We start from the raw sequence: 19,506 nt of genomic DNA, 5'->3' as shown, positions 1-19,506 counted from the left end.
GCCGAACATCTGAAAGACAGAGAAATTGAAATTACATGCAGGATAAAAGAAGAGGCTTTTGGTGAAAGTTCAGAATTGATTAGCAGACCTCCTGCCGGTTCTATGTGAGTCAATTTTAGAACATCGGTTACATCATACATGTATCTACACCACTGTACATTCCTTTTGGCTTATATGAAGCAATAGACCGTTTCTGTCATTCATTACAATTCTTGGATACTTCTTTTCATATAGCTGGTAATAAAGCATTTTGTTCACCTGCTCCCTCCCATGAAGTTCCATAGGCAGGAATTCACTTATTGGTTGCAAGGTCGGGCAAGCCTCCGGCAAGCTTTGTGGTTGTTTGGGGCAACTATTGTGAGCAAAGTGTGCGTAAAATCTGATTACATTTCAGAAGCGGTCTGTTCTGTCTTTCAGCATCCAGTGTCTAGTCTCAATATGTTCATTTTCAAACTTGAGGTTTTTACAGATGTTACTTTTATATGAATTAACCTGTGATGACACTGACAATGCCAGTGGTTGCTGTCATGACTCATTTGTTATGCAGCTTTATACATGCACATTGCACAATCTTTGATCTGTTATGCTCTATATTGCTGTCAAATGTGCTTCGTGGCTCTTTGAAGAAACAAAACAACAACTGAAGTCAGCATTTCATTTGACCCTTGCGTAGGATGACATCAAACTTTGCACATACAGTGTACATGTAGTGTATCTCTACAGATGCAATACATTGATACAGTCATCTTTATGCAGTATCCACTGCATATACAATCAAACCTGCATTAGTGGCCACCTGTCTGTAGCAGCCACCTGCTGTATATGGCCACCAACCCCCCCCCCCCCTCCCCCAGAAATGCTGAGTTAAAGACGCTGTCTATGATGGCCACTTTTTCTTTTCTTTTTTTTTTTTGTCTCCCTGGTGTAGCCGCTGTTGACAGGTTATACTCTAAGCAGGAGAAATTTAAACAGAGGGATGAAGGTTGAGGTGTGAATTTTCTCCAATTGTCTCCTTCTACAAATGAAATTTGTAAGATCGCAACTGCTGATCTATAATTTAACAAACATGTCAGAAAAAAAGAACCATGGGACTCAAACCTGCCATCTACTGCTTTCCGGCCAGCGACATTACCACCAGGGTTTCCCTGGTTGCCGGCAGTGACACAATGAATTTAGAACAAATACCCAAGCTCCGAAATTCCAACATTGTTTTGTCAAGTAGTCCTATTCTCGTTCGAGTCGCGTGGTTCCTTTTTGGGACATGTTTGTTAGATTGTAGATCAGCAGTTGCCATCTCACAAATTTCATTCGTAGAGGGAGATGAATTGATGATTTTACTGTAGTCTGTTTGGTTCACGATTGCTCCATTGAAAAGTCATTCTAATTTCATAGCTGTTTGTAGCCAGTTTTGAAGTTTTAAAGAATAACACAAATTGTATTTTCTCGGAAACCAGGTGGGCGTCATGCCATGGCCCTGACGACGGACGGCAGAGTTTTTTCCTGGGGAGAGGGAGATGATGGCAAACTTGGACACGTCAGCAGGATGTGAGTCAAAAAACAAACAAACCAATGCTGTCTGGTGCTGTCTATTTTTCTTCCCGTTTCATCATATCAGCATCGAGAGTACAGTCATTACAATGTGCTGTATTCACAAGAATTTTTCCTGCAAAAGGAGCATTAGCACTGATGGTACCAGACGGTTATCAATGTTTGCATCAGGTTATGATTTGACTATGTGTTCTAACTCATAAAGGAATTTTGAATTAAGAATTGCCAGAAGGTCATATTATATGTTTTCATTTTTGGGAGGTCGGCATAAGATAAGCTGCAGAATGGGGAAAAAAAGGTTGTTGTTAAATCTGTCCTTGTAGATTTTCAGATTCTTCCAGCAATAAGGTCTGACGTCCACTTGTCCATTGAGGAAGGAAGAAGAGTGAAAGATGTGAATGTATTAGCAGAAAGTCATAAGGTGAACCTGTAGAAATGACTTAACCATGGACCATGAGAAGTGTGATTTCTGTTCATGCACATCAATAGTCAAGATTCAACTGTTTCTGCTGATTCCGAGAACTGCGAGTACTGATGATTCCAAGAACTGCAAGTGAAGTTTTGGAGTTGGCTAGCATGGATGATGGGAGTTTGCGCTTTGACTACATTTCACACACTTTCTCTCACGCAGGAACTGCGACAAACCACGCCTAGTGGAGGCCCTGAAGTCAAAGCGCATCCGAGACATCGCGTGCGGCAGCTCTCACAGCGCTGCGGTAACGTTAAGCGGAGAGCTGTACACATGGGGGCTCGGGGAGTACGGAAGGCTGGGTCATGGGGACAGCACAACACAGCTCAAACCAAAATTGGTGAGATGTGCTCTAATTCTTTCTTTCTTTTTTTATTTCCATCAATTACTGCTTTGAACTTCAAAGCATAACTCATTCATCTCAGTCCTCACATTGAGTTCTGGTTTAGAATCTTGTGCAATAGATATTGATAATCAGTCTCTGAAGATTGCGGAAAGAGTGGTACAGAGCTTGTGATGCATTATAACCTCCTTGTCAGCGTCCTCTTCAAAAAGGCTGTTAGTAGAAATATGGTGTAGTAATAAAGAAGGACTCATGCTTTATCCAATAACAAATCTTCAGATTGAACACCAAATTATACTGTTGTTTTCTGTTTGTTTTCTCAAAAGTTTTTAGTTCGTCTTCAGCTTTATTTGAACTAGTGGAGTTTGGAAACTTGTGATATGTGTGTAATATATGCTGGAGTCTGTATAAGCTGTGAAGGGATGTAGAGCGCATCAAAATTCTCATTAAAGGGATTGTACAGTTTTGGTTTAGATTGGGCTGCAAATTTCCGACTTTTTTTTGTGTGTGTTTGTGAGATACTGAGAAATCTCTTATGAAATAAGAAAGAACATGTAATTCTAAGAGGAATTAAAAAAAAGGTGATTCTAATAAAATGCGACAGGCCACAACTTTTATTAGGATCTTTTTGTTTGACCTTGTTTTGGGGTATCTCTGTCATTTCAAAACCGATTTTCATCAAATTAACTTTCAGTTCCCCTTGGAATTGGAAGCTCTTTAACATTTCATAGAGTGGTATCTAAATATCTCGCAAAACATGTAAAGCTGAATCCTCACCTCAACTAGTACTATAACATCCATTTAATATCAAATGTACTTGAAAACTAGCTATTATTATCATTACAGTCATCTCGCCCTATGTTGACCTCTCACTAGTGGAAAAATAGTCAAAGAAAAACTCTACCATTGATAAATATGCATGTACATGTGTAAGTCAAAATTTATGTAAGTTTAAGGAATTTCTCCAGTCCATTTTGGATTTGACTTACGTGGAGTTGATGACTTTTTAAAACAGGACTGTGTATTGTTTTATTACTACAGTCAGCCAAGATCTCTTTGCCAGTGTACTGGAATTGGACCCATGCCAGGCCACTGTACATTTTCATCTCCTCTCTTTCATCCCTCTCAATTTTTCTTGCAGGTGAAGGCGCTGGTCGGCACGCGAGTCATCCAGGTGGCGTGCGGTAGTCGGGACGCCCAGACCCTGACGTTGACAGAGGACGGCATGGTGTTCTCCTGGGGCGACGGCGACTTTGGCAAGCTGGGCCGCGGGGGCAGCGAGGGCTGCAGCACTCCGCACAACGTGGAGCGGCTCAATGGCCAGGGCGTGGTGCAGATCGAGTGCGGGGCCCAGTTCTCTCTCGCCCTCACCAAGTCCGGGCAGGTGTGGACGTGGTGAGTTCCCAGTGGAGTGTGTTGGCGTGGTGACGATAGGTAGTTATGATTCAGATAACGACGATATCTGACCGGGTGGAACAAAGATTATCATTAATATATGCATAAGCATTTACAGAATAGGAGAATACATTTACGTTCCCTCTTTGATAGTCAACGCACATTTTGGTATTGTTGTATTTAATTCCTAGTTACTGTATAAGCTGTTATTTTTGCGTACAGATATTTTTGCAAATGAAGAGATCATAGACATTTTTGCGAAATGTTATCGCGAATTGATGCCAATGCCAAATGTGAATGCATTGTTACGCTAGGGCATGGTGACATTTTTGTGTGTTGTTAATTTCACGATCCAGCTGTGAATGCATTGTTACGCTAGGGCATGGTGACATTTTTGTGTGTTGTTAATTTCACGATCTAACTGTGGTTCGCGAAATTCACAGAAATTAATTGTCATTGAATAGAGATAAGCACATCAAAAAAATATGTATGTCTTTTTGTGTGTGTGTATTTTTTGCAAATAGGGGCAAAGGTGACTACTTCAGACTGGGGCACGGAACCGACTCCCACGTCCGCAAGCCGCAGCTGGTGGAGGGCTTGAAGGGGAAGAAGATCGTCCACGTTGCTGTGGGTGCCCTCCACTGCCTTGCCGTCACAGATACTGGACAGGTATGACTGACTTCAAACCCCTGGGTGATGTGTTTGAGTGATAATGACTGGCTGTGATGGGGAGTATTGGAAACGAATGTATGATTCCAATTTTAAAGGACAAGTACACCTTGGGCCCAGGGAAGGCTTTTTTTTTTGGGGGGGGGGGGGTGGGGGGTCATCCCATCCACTTGAGGACCTGCCAATATCATGATAGTCATTGATGTCCTACAGACTCTCACTAGACAAAAGAAAGGAGATTATAAGCCATTATATTACCAATTTCTAGTAGTACAGCTGAGTACCTGTGGGGAATCCTGATTATAACATTCTGAAGTTTGCAATTTTTGAATTTTCATAAAGGTAGATAGGTAAAAGTAGGAATATAAGATGATGAAGCACATCCTGATCAAATGATTGGTTGAGAGCGTACATGAGACTGGACACCTATTTTGCCTAGTACATAACTTTGCTTTGTGACCCGTCATAAGTTAAGTATAATGACTGGTCATTAGCACTTTCATATTGCAGTGGTGATCTGTGAGATGTCATTGTTATATTTATTCGTGAAAATGGCTGCTGTGGAATTCAGGGTGATTTATGAAACAATAAGAATCTACTTCGTCATTGTACAAAACAAATAATTAAATACACATCATTTTGTTCAGGCATTTATTTAATTTACCCGCACTTAGTACCTTCCAAATAGTCCAAATACCCTCAGGCATTGCCTTCTGGCATGTTACACTGTTCCAAAGGTACCTTTTGTTGGTAATTTTAACTAATTCCCTCACTGATGTGTAGTACTTGTATACTAACTGCTGCATGCCAGCGTGACACTCCCTGTTGACCATCAGTTTGACATGAGTCCACTTTTGCTTGCTGACAGGTGTTTGCATGGGGAGACAATGACCACGGGCAGCAGGGAGACGGCACGACGACGGTCAACAAGAAGCCCGCCCTCGTGCAGGGCCTGGAAGGCGTCCGCATCACCCGCGTGGCCTGCGGGTCGTCGCACAGCATTGCTTGGGCAACCACGGACACGGCCATCCCATCCATGCATGAGCCGGTCCTGTTCACCACACCCAGGGATCCGCTTGGTGCTACTGAGCTAGGTGGGTGTCCAATAAGAAATTTGTCAATTCTGTTTCTAGTTTTTTTAATGTTTTGTTTAGAAATTTCCTCATTCCTGTTTTATTTGAATGTATGAGTTTATGTTGTCACATGTTGACACTGCGAATCTTATTTTATGTTACAAATGCTTGTTTCTGCATTTCTCCTCTTGCATAGTATATTACTGTATACATTATTCTGAGTGAATATGTTAGGGAGCACATGCATGGTATGTATGCTGAAATTAGAATTCTTAAGTTCTTTTGCTTTAAATAGTCAAGAAGAAATGCAACAGTAATGATATGACTAAAATGCATTTTTTTTTTTGTCAATGTATTCCAAGTAAATTGCCAATCATTACTTTATTCCAGTTATGTACATCCATACTTACAAGGTATGTAGCTTAATGAAATGCATAGTTTTGGTCTCTCTAGTTTTGCCTATGTACATGCAGCATGAAGAAATCATCGCTTTTATAAATTTTAGAGGAAAACTTACATATGATATAAAATCACATTGCCCTTCTCGAATGACCACTACATTCAGAATATACAAATGCGCCTCCATCTTGACTTTGATGAATCAGGTGTGTTTGGTGACCCTGGTCAAGAGGCGGCCGACAAGAGCCTGGCCCTGGGCAGCTCGGCCAAGCAGCGGCCTTCCCTGGCCAAGGTGGTCCTGTCCCTGGAGAGCAATGCCAGCAAGCAGCAGGCCCTGGGCCAGATCCTCACCACCCTCCAGATCATATATGCCAGGTGTGTTTCACAGGGGACCAGCCATGATTGTGCCAGCGATGCAAGTTTGTGATAGCTTTGCAACTCCCTCCTGTATTTGGTGCATAGTTCCGGACTAGTTAAAAAGTTGGTTTGAAAAAAACAAAAGAGTACAATTTCACAAACCCTCCCAGTCATATACATGTACTTTAGGTGTGTTTCAGTTGGAACAACCACAGGTATGCCATTGATGCAAGTTTCTCATAGCTTTGCAACCTCTCCTTTTTTTGGTGCGTATTTCCTGTGAAAGGGTACTAATGGACCAGTAAAAACTTGGCATGGAAAAGAAAGAGTGAAACTTGACAGGCACAATGATGAGAAGTTGATCAAAATCGGATAAAGATTAGGAAAGTTATGAAATTGTGAAGTTTTGCTAATTTTCATGAAACAGTTCTTGAACAGTCAATATGAATATGCAAATAGTGACTTGATGATATCATTGCCTCACAACTTGCCTTATTTACATGTAGTAAAGATGTACATTAAAATCTTGAGAGTTCAAGTCTTTTTGTTCAAACGCTATTATGTCCCTGTCTCAAATCCTAACATAGTTGGCTAGTCATCATTATGAAGTTGTTCAGCCAGGAATAACACATTTTACATTTTTCAAGCATAAGAATTGAATTTTCATCATTTTTTGCACACAATAAATGGAAAATAGTGAAGTAGTGACATTGTCATGTACTGTGATGCGCATTGATTTGTGTGAATAAATATTCATGTAATCAAGATTATGTAATGAAAGATTGTACATGCAGTGAGGTCATCAATTAATCTTCTCTGGCCCTTATCCCATGACAGGGGTGCGGTGGTAGGCTCCCTGATGTCAAGGACAGACACCGCCCTCTCAGAGTCCACGGGGACGTCCATGACCCCCTCACCCAGTGATCAGAGCCCCCTCTCGGCCGTCACTAGCCCCATGGGGCTGGAACGGGTGCTGGCAGCAGGTGACGCCACGTCCAGTGTGGAGGTGAGACTGTTGAAAGTACACGCCCACCATTCAACAAAATCTACGCTTTGAATGTTCCAACAAGAATTGCAGTAATATGACACAATAAACTGTACCAGTACCAGTGCAAGTTGAAAGTCTACTCAGTCGTGTGCTTTTTCATGGCAGCATGTCAAACTTTACTCAATATCATGAATGCAGCGTTAACTGTGGATGTGAGGTGGTGTGGTGATGACAATAGCTTGATAAGAATTTCAAAGCCTTACAAAAGTTCCTTTAAGGGGGATGAAACTGCAAAAGATTATGATTTCCGGCAAATGAAATTTTTTTTTAAATTTCCAACACGAGGTAAAAATTTGTTCCCACATTAAACTAAATGTTGAAGTTTGTGCAATTAACCTGTCGAGGACGGGCTGATTTTGCTTTAACACGCATTTCCCATGGACACCTGCCCGAGTATACTCAGGACTAGTCTTTAATAGGTTGAGGAGTCTTGATATACACCACAACAGATTGATAGTGTATTACTGTGCCAATTCGGGCATGCATGGATTGATAGCATGATAACATATTACGTGGATGAAGATTGTTTGATTAGTACGTGTGAAGAGCATTGTGATTTTTTTACTTGGAACCAGCTGCCTCCGGACTTTGACTCTGACCGGCCGGGACCGTCCAGTATGAACAGCTACAACAGACATTCCTCCATCTCCATTGTGACAGAGACAATTACCAGCGCTGACCAGGTGAGTCCTACTGACCGTCATGTGATCACAGCTACAACTTCTGTCACAGACAAAGTCACTTCAACCTCACGTCAGAGAAAATAGTCATATTGTTAAATCATCTGTTATAACTTTTCTCACGTCATTATAAGTAGATGCAGTAAAAAAGATGCTGAAATACCATCATTACATCACTGATGTTTGAATGAATGTTATATATGGTTTTAAGAAATGAAATAGATAGTGTAATTGCTCAAATAAGAGTGCCTTGTGTTGGTTAACCTACAGTATTTTCAGTGTATATGCAGTGTTCATATAAAACTCCTTGTGGAACCGACTTTCTGTAATTTATCATAACCTTTGAGTTTAGACTTATTCTTTGCCTCGTGATTACAAATAATCTGTGTATGTACTCTGGAAAAAAATAACAAAGGCATCCTGAACACTTCTCCAAACATAAAGTTATACTAGTGATCATATCAGCCACTATCATGTTATCCTCATCATTATCGACACTATTATCAGCATCAGTATCATATTGATCATCATCATCATCGTCATCATCTTCATCATCTTCATCATCTTCATCATCATTCATGATATGTCTGGGAAGGAATAAAGAGCAGGAAATACTGACACTTAAAATTGGAAAGAATTATTTCACCAATAAGCAGAGTTTGCATCATATGACATCTCTCTCTCCCACCCCACCCCCATCCCCACTTCAACCCCCACCCTACTCCGTACCCCCCACCCATTTCTGCTGCAGGTGACAAGTCCAGAGGACCAGGGAGGCGGATCCATCATAGCCCCCAGCCTGGACGAGTTTACGGGCAAGCTGCAACCAGACGACGCCCGCATCCTGGTGGACCTGCTGAAGCTGGCCGTAGCTAGCCGCTGCGGAGAGCACAGCCAGCAGGCAATCTCAGACACCCTCACAGCCATGGCCAAGGCCTACCCAGAGGTAACTTGTCGAAGGTCTTCACGAGAACAGGACAGTGGGCTACTTTTGACTTTAATAGCATGATGTCTCAGTTTGCAAAGAAGGCAGATGTTTCATTTCTACTCATCTGGCAACATGAAAAGAAAGAGAATGCCTGTTTTATTTCATCAAAGTAACTTTGAAATAGCTCCTCAGTCTGTAGCATTTAAATACATGTACAGCCAGTATTTTCTGTTTTCACTCCCATAAAATGGTCCATTGCATGATATACATGTACATTACTGTTTGACATATTGAAAACTAGAAGAAGCTGTGCAAGAGGACTGGTTCACTGGGAAATTTATATTGTTGTGTTCCTTCTGAATATTCCAGGTTGCTGACATGCTGCTTGAGCTGTGTGTGACTGAGCTTGAAGACGTAGCAGCGGACACCAAGGCTGGTCACTCGGCCATGCAACCAGTCGTCCAGGAGAGCTCCCACCCCTATGCCGACGACACCACGCTGACTGGCAACGTCCGCATCCCCGGTGCCGAGGCGCTGCGGGTGGAGTTCGACCGGCAGTGCTCGACGGAGCGCAGGCACGACCCCCTGACTGTCATGGACGGGGCGGGTCGCACCGTGTCGGTGCGCTCGGGACGCGAGTGGTCAGACTGGTCGGCAGAGCTGCGCATCGCCGGCGACGAGCTCAAGTGGAAGTTCACCAGCGACGGTTCGGTCAACGGCTGGGGATGGCGGATGACCGTCTTCCCCATCATGCCGGCTGCTGCTCCCAAACACCTGCTGTCTGACCGGGCCATCCTGTCACAGCCGTCGATTGACCTCGTGACCTGCCTGCTGGATTTCAGGCTAGAGGCCAGCACTGACAAGAAGATCATGCCGAGGCTGGCGGCTGCCCTGGCTGCTTGCGCCCAACTTAGCACACTGGGTGAGTTATTACTCCATCCATCACTGACATAAAACACACATCTTTTGAAATTCACATCATCAAATGTAATAATGTAAATTCCTTGTTTATACCAGGTAGTCCACTCTAATATCATGAATAGACCAGTTAGTGATGGTTTAAATGAGTCAGTCGTAAAATGAGATTTCACCCACTTACATAATCCAACTTGGTTTTATGTTAGCAAACTCCCTTGAATGTCTATAGATGTTTTCACTGCAGGCGCTGTCCATGACATTGCTTATTTTAACTCTGTTTCTCATTATGTCATTCTTCTCAAATGACCTTTATCTGCTCATGAGCAGAATGTAACTCCGAACTGGCGTATTGCAATGAGTTGATTACTTATACAATTTTTTTTTCTTCCCCTTCATCATTGTCCCCCCATAAATAGCTGCTGCGCAGAGGATGTGGGCCCTTCAGCGTTTGCGGAAGCTGATAGCCACAGAGTACAAGGGTCACCTGAATGTTGATGCTATCCTGGGCCAGCATGAGTCACAGTCTGACAGCTCATCACAATTTGGGGTGAGTCTACAATTTATTTTCTCCTCATTTGTAGGCCTGCATAGTAGTCCAGCAAGGGATTGTATTCTATGCATTTGCTGTTAATCATTGTAGTAATCCCTCTACAGATTGAATACCTCTGTAGTTTTAATCAAATCTTCTTCATGAAAATATCACATGATGGCATCAAAGAAAGTGTTCACCAAATATTTGGAAGGAAACACTTGAGAACTTCAGCAGATGAAGTTAACACGGAAAGCAATGTAGCCTCCACTTCATTCTACTTTTCTTCATTTTATTGTATTAACATTATTATTATTATTATTATTGTATTTACTGTATTAATACAGTTGTAAGTCTCATTTGTTTATGTGTCTGTGCGTGTGTGTTTTAATCGTGACAGGATTTCAGCGGTACAGCCCTGGCTGCATTGGTGAAGGGTCTCCCCGAGGCCCTCCAGAGGCAGTATGAGTATGAAGACCCCATCGTGAGGGGCGGCAAACACCTCCTGCACAGCCCCTTCTTCAAGGTCAGTGAACTTTTATATGATGACAGCACCTCATCACCTTACAGCATTATTTTATAAACGATTAACAGCGAAATCAGTTTCTCATGAAAATAGGAAATTCAAAATGTACATGACCATCCTTATGTTAGTCTCATTTCGATGATCTTTTTTTTTTATTTCGCTGTTCTGAGTATTTGTACTTTACTTATTGAAGTAACTTAAACATTGACTGTACTTCTCCTTCAAGCTCTTCCATTGTATCAAGAACATGTGTGTGATATGTTGCAGTCTTTCATGGAAGTATTCATTTGCTTGTCATGATAACAGTTTTGGTGAAGAAAAAAAAATGTCTGAATTAGTGCTAAATTCCAACTTCACAGAGAGTATTTGGTCTCAAGTAGAGCTCATGACTTGATATGATGTTTGCATCGCATTGATGACAACATGTGAACAGTTGTAAGATAACATGATTTTGAGCGTTCGTGCAATACACATGGTACATGTAGTTTGTGGACAATTTAGAGTTGCCTGTACAGACATCATGTGATGACAGATTTATTGAGGATTCTAGGACTCTGCAAAGTTTGTTAACTCTGATGTTCATACAGTTGTCAGTTTCTGTGTATCATGATTATCTTGTGATGAGATATTAAAGGTGCATGGTCCCCGTGTTTTAGTCAAATGCGTACGCGGGCGCACGGCGCATTAAGTTTCCTATAGAGACCTATGCTATCGACTTCTCTTTGGCGCTTACGCTTTGGCCCACTTTCCCGAGTCCGAAGAAGTCCGATCCACTGTAGTCAGTGGTCGGATCACAGTTCGGCTCATGATTCCTGCGAGGGGGAAGACAGCTTTAACAAAGTTCTTTTGTGATGTCATGATAACAAGCACATATGCATGCACCATGGCATTACTACAGACTGCGCGATGCGCAGAGAAGACAACGCAGGCAACGTTACTTAGCAACAACTACGCACTTTACTCTTGATGACAGCTTAACTTTGGTAATCTTCATATCAATGCTAACGGTGATGCTAACGGCCCCTTTAAGGGTACAGGGATTGATAATGTTCGTCTTGAAAATTTCTCCAAGTATAAAGAATTTGTTAACTCTTTTTTTGCATGTGGAAGAAACAAATTGAATTGAATTGAAAAATAGAATGGTGGAATACAGCCGAGTTCATTCATTTGAAATTTGAAATGTGGTTATTACAGTTGAGTAAACCTTCACTTTGTGTGTCCCAGCCCACCACATTTGAGGACTGATTTAACTTTCTTTTTACCCCGATGGCAACAAAGGTTCTGGTAGCCCTGGCCTGTGACCTCCAGCTCGACTCGCTCTCGTGCTGTGCCGAGTCCCACCGCTGGGCCTGGTTCCGGCGCTACTGCATGGCGGCGCGGGTCTCCGAGTCACTGGAGAACCGCGCCCCGCTCCACAAGACCTTCGCGGAGGAGGTGCTGAAGAAGGTGACGCAGATCAGCGCCGACTGGGAGGAGTTGTCACGGGAACACGAAGACCACCGGGTCTTCAAGCGGGAGCAGGACGAGCAGATTCTGCTGTGGATGAACAGGTGAGGGAGCCCTCCAAATATGAAAGTCTTGAAAATGGTTTCAATCTTTGCTGCACAACAACAAGACTATAGGTCAGAATGTTGACAGTTACAAGACTTCATGCAGATAGTGTTGATTCTGTGGGGATATTTTCATATGGCGATATTGTAATTTTGTCAGTTTGGATAGTGACTGTTGCCTTCTAACACTTACATTGTATGAATGAAAGCAGTGGTGTTGTGGATGTCATTTTTATAAATGATGATCATAAGGATGATTATTATACAGATTGTAATGATGATGATGGCATAAGAACTTATGGTTATCATTTAAGATGGATAAATACAAGCATATAGAGAATTGTTTGGGGTTTTTTTTTGAGGATATAAAAAAATAAAAATCATGTGAGGTGCAAAAGTGGAAAGATGCATTTAATGATTGTCATCCACCATTCAAAACTTGAGACAAGCTATATTTTTGAACAACAACTCGCTGAAATAAAAGATAAAATCTTTGTATAAAATCAAATTCAATTTCTTAGTTGTGTTGTAAATCACAAAATAAATGTTCTACACTCGCCGTAATTGTACATACATGTATTTCTATTTTGTATTCATTTCATAATCTGTGTTTTTGTGTCAACTTCTTTTGTTTTTTTGCAGACGGCCAGATGACTGGACTCTCTCCTGGGGAGGGAGTGGCACCATCTATGGCTGGGGTCACAACCACCGAGGTCAACTGGGGGGCATTGAGGGGGCAAAGGTGAAGGTGCCTACCGCCATTGAGTCCCTGACTGCACTGCGACCCATCCAGATTGTCGGAGGGGAGCAGACGCTGTTTGCCGTGACTGCTGATGGCAAGGTGAAGAATTATGTAGTGTGCTATGCCAAATCGTAGCATTCAGATTTAATTATCATATACACTCCATTCTTTCATATCTAGTTTGTTGCATACCAGTTGTTCATTCACTTTTAGCACACGGGGATGCAGGTCTATTTAAATGATGAGATAATTAAGATTCATATGTGCAGATGTGACAGCAGCAATTGCATTGCATTTTACATTAGTTGTTGACTGTGGTCACATTGCACAAACTGCTGATAAATTATGTAGATTGTGAAAGAACGATATAAATGGACCCATATGAATTTATGCTATGCTTTTGCCTGATGTTCCATTCTTTCTAAAAATTTCATTTGTAAATTACCTGTAATACCACAAGTACATATTGCTTGAACAAATGAAAAAAAAGATTGTTCTGTCAAGAGCATGATGTTAATTGAACATTGCACTTTAGTAGCTACCCCATCATCATTAAAAAATATGCATCTCGGATGATTCTAGCCAAATGGTTACGAGTGACACATGTCTAATCATAAGAGATTAAAAAATAAACTCAACAAAGCAACGTACAAGAGCTAATGTAAAGTAATGAAATTAATGGATTGGGATCTTAACAGAATTTCCTATCCTGGTTCTTTGCTCCCAGCTGTATGCAACAGGTTATGGAGCTAGCGGTCGGCTTGGCATCGGAGGAACAGATTCTGTCTCTACGCCCACCCTCCTGGAGTCCATCCAACACGTGCATATCAAGAAAGTTGCTGTCAACTCAGGAGGCAAGCATGCCCTCGCTCTCTCCGTGGAGGGAGAGGTGTACTCCTGGGGCGAGGGAGAGGACGGGAAGCTGGGCCATGGCAACAGAACGTAAGAACGACATCTTTTGTGTTGTTGACGTTTGATGAGGAGTTGCAGTGCCCGAGGTAACCTCTGGCACAAGCTTTGAGCATATTGCCAACTCATCGATCTGTGTGTATTACCTCGGGGGAGTGCATGTGCAAATGGGAAATACAAAACACATTCACTCACGTGCCTTGCTACATGAGATGATGTAAACTGTGTCAACGTGTCCTAATGGCATAAAGGACAAGTGATAACTAGAAAAGCACTCAGAGAGCACAGACCTCCACCAAGCAGCTCATTTCCATCCATACACATATGCTGAAAATTGCCCATTTTCCCAAATTGAAGATAAAGCAACTCAGAAGCCTGTGTTTATTTCATTAGCCTCCTGCTGCATGCAGCTTTAACTCCTAAGTTCATTTACCTTTTTCCCCAAAAGATACAGAATCCATCAAATATTCCTTAACCCATCCCCGTCACGTCCCACAAAAAACGTGGTTTTTATTATTTATGACCAAAAGAGGGCGTCCTAGGACCTCAGGCTTGGCCAGGAGCTGTAGAATAATTTTAGCCAATCACAGAGATCCTTACTGGGACTCAGAAAAATAATTTATGCAAAGAAACATATTTTAGAATGTCTCTTATTGGCCAAAACATCTGCCAGGGGTTCGAGCCTGCTGAGAAACTAATCAATATTCATGTTTACAGCGCGGATGTATCTTTGTTGCCCAGCAACTGCAGTGATTTCTTACGCGCGGTATCGTGATATCGATCTCCTCATAGAGTGCTTGACGATATCTCCTTGTTTGTGTACGTGTACTGCTATGCTGGGGCACGGGGGTGTGTGTGCTGAATTTCATTTACGTTAGTGAGTGTGGGTACCTTCTCTAGGTTTCCCGTCCATTTCTCTCTCTCTTTTCTCTCTTTTGCTTTCGTATCATTCTATATCTTTCATTCTCAGAGTACAATCGTACTTCTGAGAGTGTTTTGTTCATTTTTTCTAAGTGATTATCTCGTTTGCAACAATTTAGAGGTGAGTTTTTGTCCTAGTGTTTGTTGAGTTTTTTGATTGAACACGATGTAGCTTATCTACGTATGTGCGAAAACATCGTAGTTTGTGTGGTACTCACTCGTTTGTTTTCCGTGTAAGCATTTTTGCCGTAGTGTCTTCATCGTTCGTCTTCCAAGCATCGTGTTTTCACCCTAGTTTTTCTCATCGTAGTTTTTTACCTCGATTTTTTTTTGGGTGCAAGATGTTCTGTGTATTTTTTTCTACGGTAATATGCCATCGTTGATGATCTTCGTGTATTCATTACTAGTTTTTCACCTCCGTTTCATTTTTGTGTACAACTAATGTCTAACGTGGCGTAGTTACAACTATGTTTAGAGCTAGTTAGATAGGTCTGCGATGTCTGTATCGTTTGCTGATATGTTTTGTGAGCTGAGAGTGACTATGATGGGAGTGATATTCAGGGTTTTGCTGTGGTTGAGGTGATGGCAAGATGTAATTTATTTTGTGTAACCATGTATGACATTGAAGATGGCGAGTAAAACTACGACACGAGTAGCCTAGCCTAGGCCGAGAGTGACACTGAGTGACACTGACGAAACGGGGGCTGATGCTCGCTCGTGCACGGGAGTGGTCTAGAGACCTGCATTACAGTTGTGTATTTATTTTTTTTTCCTTTTTCTTATTCACTCGGGTATTGTGCTACCAAAATTCGTGTCTCTGAAGAAACTCAACCAAAAGCTTGAAAACAAGTTTGCATCAGGTCTATTCTGTAGTACTAGCACTAGGTTCTAGATCTAAATCATAATGGCGATGCTAATTTAGTTTTCATTTAGAACTCGATGAAATCCATTTTCTTCGCTCATTTTTCAACTGATAAATTATTTAGAACTGTACTTAAATTCTGATGTACTGCATTCACCATTGTAATAAAAAAGAGCCTGCTGATCAGATGTGTCATTGTATCCTTTTCATTTCCTCCCTATCCTTTTGTTTTCCTTCCTGTCACTTTCTTCTTTGACCCTGGATGGAAAAAAAAAAATCCCATCTTGCCATGTAAAGACAGAATACATAACCATCATGAAATATCATGACATTGAAATGATAATAAGAAATATTCAAGTGACCGAAATACTTGTTTGTGAAAATAAATAACAAATGAAAGGTGATTTCTTATGGAGCAGTTCTTTCAAATGTCAAACAGCTTCGATAATGAAGCAAGTGAAATCTGAAAACTATCCTGGCAACAAGGTGAAATTGATAAGGAATTCTGACAAAAACTGTCACACCATTTGATGTTTGAATTTGTCTTTTTATTGGATGAGGTTATAAAACTAAGTGCCGCCGATAAAATAACAATCCTCTCAATTTGAACAAGAACAGTAGGGTGGTACACTAGTACGACTCAGTAAACAGCTGATTATTTATGCATCGTATCCATGGGCAACTGCGGGGTAACTGCAAGAAGCCGCAGGAAATTAGACTTGAGTCAAGAACGACTATTTATTATTATTTTTTTATTCAAACTATTTTTTTTTTCTTGGACTGAAAAAACCCCAAAATATTTCATATTACGCTTCTAAAATATAAAATGAATATATGAAGTCTTTTTATCGTGATTTTATGAAGAATTAGAAGTATTAAAAAAAATATAGATACTAGACGGGCTGAACAAGGAAGTCTAATTTCACCCCAAGAATTTGCAACACACAGCATCTCGGGTGCATTCCTAGCGTTCTTGCCGCACTCTCACGATCACCTAGCTAGGCCATGTGCACAAGCCAGTCACATGTTCACAGTACACACGTTGTTAGCCAGTTCACCGATCTCATTCCTGATCTCGTGCGTGTAGAAAATTCTCTCAAAACTAAGCCAGACATGATTTTGGAACATACATTACAATGTCAAGACCTTTTCAGTGGACTTTGAATTCGCTTTTTGTCTGTTTTAGCTCTTGAATGTACGACTTCGAACGTCCGATTTGTTTTTCACTACACCACGTGGTAGGAGTTCCGTGTTTTTTCAGCCCCATGCTTCTCCACACGCGTCACACTAGCACTATGTACCTGTACACACACAAGCCATCGCGATCGAAGTTTGAGCGATAGCGATAACATGTGCGGAGCAGACATGCGGATTTCAGCACAGGGTAAATGAGTAGTTGAACGTATCACGATTGTAAAACAAATCTTTTTCTATGTCTCTGCAAATTTGAATTAGGCTATCTCAGCATAGATAGATTATGATACATTACAAAATAGATTAGCCATAGCAAGAACTTGCTTACATGAGAGTTATTAGATAACGTTGCAAAATAAAAACCCCGTCATTGAATGGAATGTTCCAGAGCTATCTGGGGGGGCTCGAGGACATTATGGACACGTCGATTCGCAAGTGGGTAAGATGTGATTACAGATGGCTTGAAATGAAGAGGATTTATCAATGAAATACACAGAAACAATATTTTTTCATAATTCCTGCACAATTTATTATTTCTTTTCATAAAATTCACATAAACTAGTGCTGTATTGAGTCAACTAAGTGCATATTAGCACAAGTGTACACGCATCATCCCTCCTGCCTAGTGGGAATGACACAGGCAGTTTTTTCTATGACGTATGAATGCTCTTCGCGTGTAGATCGCGCCGTAGGGAAGATCGCGCCCAAGTTCATGGCCAACTTACTAGGCAGGCACGATATTACAGATTACACAGAGGCCCGTACATGGATGGGTTAAAATTTCCCGATCATTACTTGAATTTAATCATCTGTTCTGTTTGTCATTATGAAGTTTTCCTGCTAGTTAATCCACATCCGTTCACAACTTTTGGAGTTATTTTGCACACAGACAAACAAACAAACACCAGCAAAAACATAACCTCCTTGGTGGAGGTAATGAGTGAGTAGTGCTGTAAGATCACATTGTGACCTCAACTTTGACTGTTGCATTTTAGCTTGACCTACAGAGTATGAGAATTAATATGATATCTAGGGTTTCTACTAGATAAAAATCTTACTATGACAATCTCCCATGAGACTTTCATTTGTTGAAGAAACCTGTTGCGTCCAGGGAAGCCTTGTCACAAATTCCACTGTTTTATTGTTTCGTGCAGGCAATGCGACCGACCACGAGTCATTGAGAGCCTGCGTGGCAAGGAGGTCATTGACATCGCCTGTGGCGGTGCGCACAGTGCCTGCATCACTTCCAGCGGTGAGCTCTACACGTGGGGCAAAGGTCGCTACGGGCGTCTGGGTCACGGGGACAGCGAAGACCAGCTTCGACCCAAATTTGTAAGTTTTGGTGCATCACAGATTTCTTATATTGTATATACCTGTTGAGCACAAGTGAGGCTAAGTTTCAGTGCTTGGAAAGTGAAAAAATGTTGGTTTCATATGCTAGCCCTGAGATTATCATATTCAATAATCAGTGATATCAATGATATCACTCAGTAGTCAGCTATCAGGTCCACAAACTTGAATTTGGTTGGAGATCAGTCTATTGATGCACTTTATTCCAGAGTAGTGAGTAGATGTTCGAGTTTTTCGTACAATTCCTGAAAATAAAAAGCAACATTGGCACTACGAATCCTCATCACTTAACAGGCTACGTATGCAGAGCCACCAATTAGAAAAAATGCTGAAGGAGAGCGTGTTTTTGTTTTGAACTTTATTCGCAATCAACCTTGCAACAGTCTCTAATGTGTGCTCAGTAATTCTTGTCTCTCAATGTTTATCTCATCATGCATATTGATGAGTTGCACAATATATTGACCTAAAACTCATTTTCATGGCACCAGGTTGATGCCCTGAAGAGCTACCGCGTCACTGACGTTGCGTGTGGCAGTGGCGACTCGCAGACGCTATGCATCACGGACGACGACAATGTCTGGTCCTGGGGGGACGGGGACTACGGCAAGCTGGGGCGGGGCGGCAGCGACGGCTGCAAGGTGCCGCAAAAGATCGACGCCCTCGCCAACATCGGCGTCTGCAAGGTGGAGTGCGGATCCCAGTTTTCTATTGCCCTGACCAAATCTGGCTGTGTCTACACCTGGTGAGTAGGCTGGACATTTTTTTTCGGGGGGGGGGGGGGGGGGGGGGGGACACCATATTTGACAGGGAGGACATAGACATTAACATTTACTTTCTGAAGTGATACAGATATGGAAGTTTCTCCCCACCTGCATGCTTTTCTATTCCTACAAAGAATCCAGAATTTGTTAGTCATTGTGTATGTACATATGATAGGGTTTTGAACTTTATGTCAAAAAGAAAAATGTCAGCATTCTTGTGTCATAAATTTGATGAGAAGATTGGCTGAAGGGTGTGAATTTCAGGAAAAGAAATAAACACATGAATATGAAGCATGGGCATTGTACAGATCAGTGTGGTATGTGAGAATGTGATA

General features: G+C 41.7%; 1 protein-coding gene across 1 annotated transcript in view; it reads left to right on the top strand.

The window, feature by feature from the left end:
- Window positions 1–19,506, top strand: part of LOC139728088 (E3 ubiquitin-protein ligase HERC2-like) — a 99,405-nt gene that overhangs the window by 70,731 nt on the left and 9,168 nt on the right. The window contains exons 49-65 of the mRNA XM_071639054.1: window positions 1,455–1,545; window positions 2,180–2,357; window positions 3,502–3,755; window positions 4,280–4,424; window positions 5,293–5,518; window positions 6,103–6,271; window positions 7,091–7,259; window positions 7,877–7,984; window positions 8,733–8,927; window positions 9,279–9,831; window positions 10,244–10,374; window positions 10,757–10,882; window positions 12,161–12,432; window positions 13,075–13,273; window positions 13,902–14,116; window positions 18,215–18,392; window positions 18,899–19,152. Coding sequence (XP_071495155.1) covers window positions 1,455–1,545; window positions 2,180–2,357; window positions 3,502–3,755; window positions 4,280–4,424; window positions 5,293–5,518; window positions 6,103–6,271; window positions 7,091–7,259; window positions 7,877–7,984; window positions 8,733–8,927; window positions 9,279–9,831; window positions 10,244–10,374; window positions 10,757–10,882; window positions 12,161–12,432; window positions 13,075–13,273; window positions 13,902–14,116; window positions 18,215–18,392; window positions 18,899–19,152 — 3,463 coding nt within the window. The remainder of the gene's footprint in view (window positions 1–1,454; window positions 1,546–2,179; window positions 2,358–3,501; window positions 3,756–4,279; window positions 4,425–5,292; window positions 5,519–6,102; window positions 6,272–7,090; window positions 7,260–7,876; window positions 7,985–8,732; window positions 8,928–9,278; window positions 9,832–10,243; window positions 10,375–10,756; window positions 10,883–12,160; window positions 12,433–13,074; window positions 13,274–13,901; window positions 14,117–18,214; window positions 18,393–18,898; window positions 19,153–19,506) is intronic.

The sequence above is a fragment of the Diadema antillarum genome, unplaced genomic scaffold (genome assembly GCF_040938485.1).
Source record: "Diadema antillarum isolate AM-2024a unplaced genomic scaffold, OU_Dant_1.0 scf00000018, whole genome shotgun sequence".
Taxonomy (NCBI): domain Eukaryota; kingdom Metazoa; phylum Echinodermata; class Echinoidea; order Diadematoida; family Diadematidae; genus Diadema; species Diadema antillarum.
The sequence above is the reverse complement of the archived record's forward strand: the minus strand, read 5'-3'. Positions and strand labels throughout refer to the sequence as shown.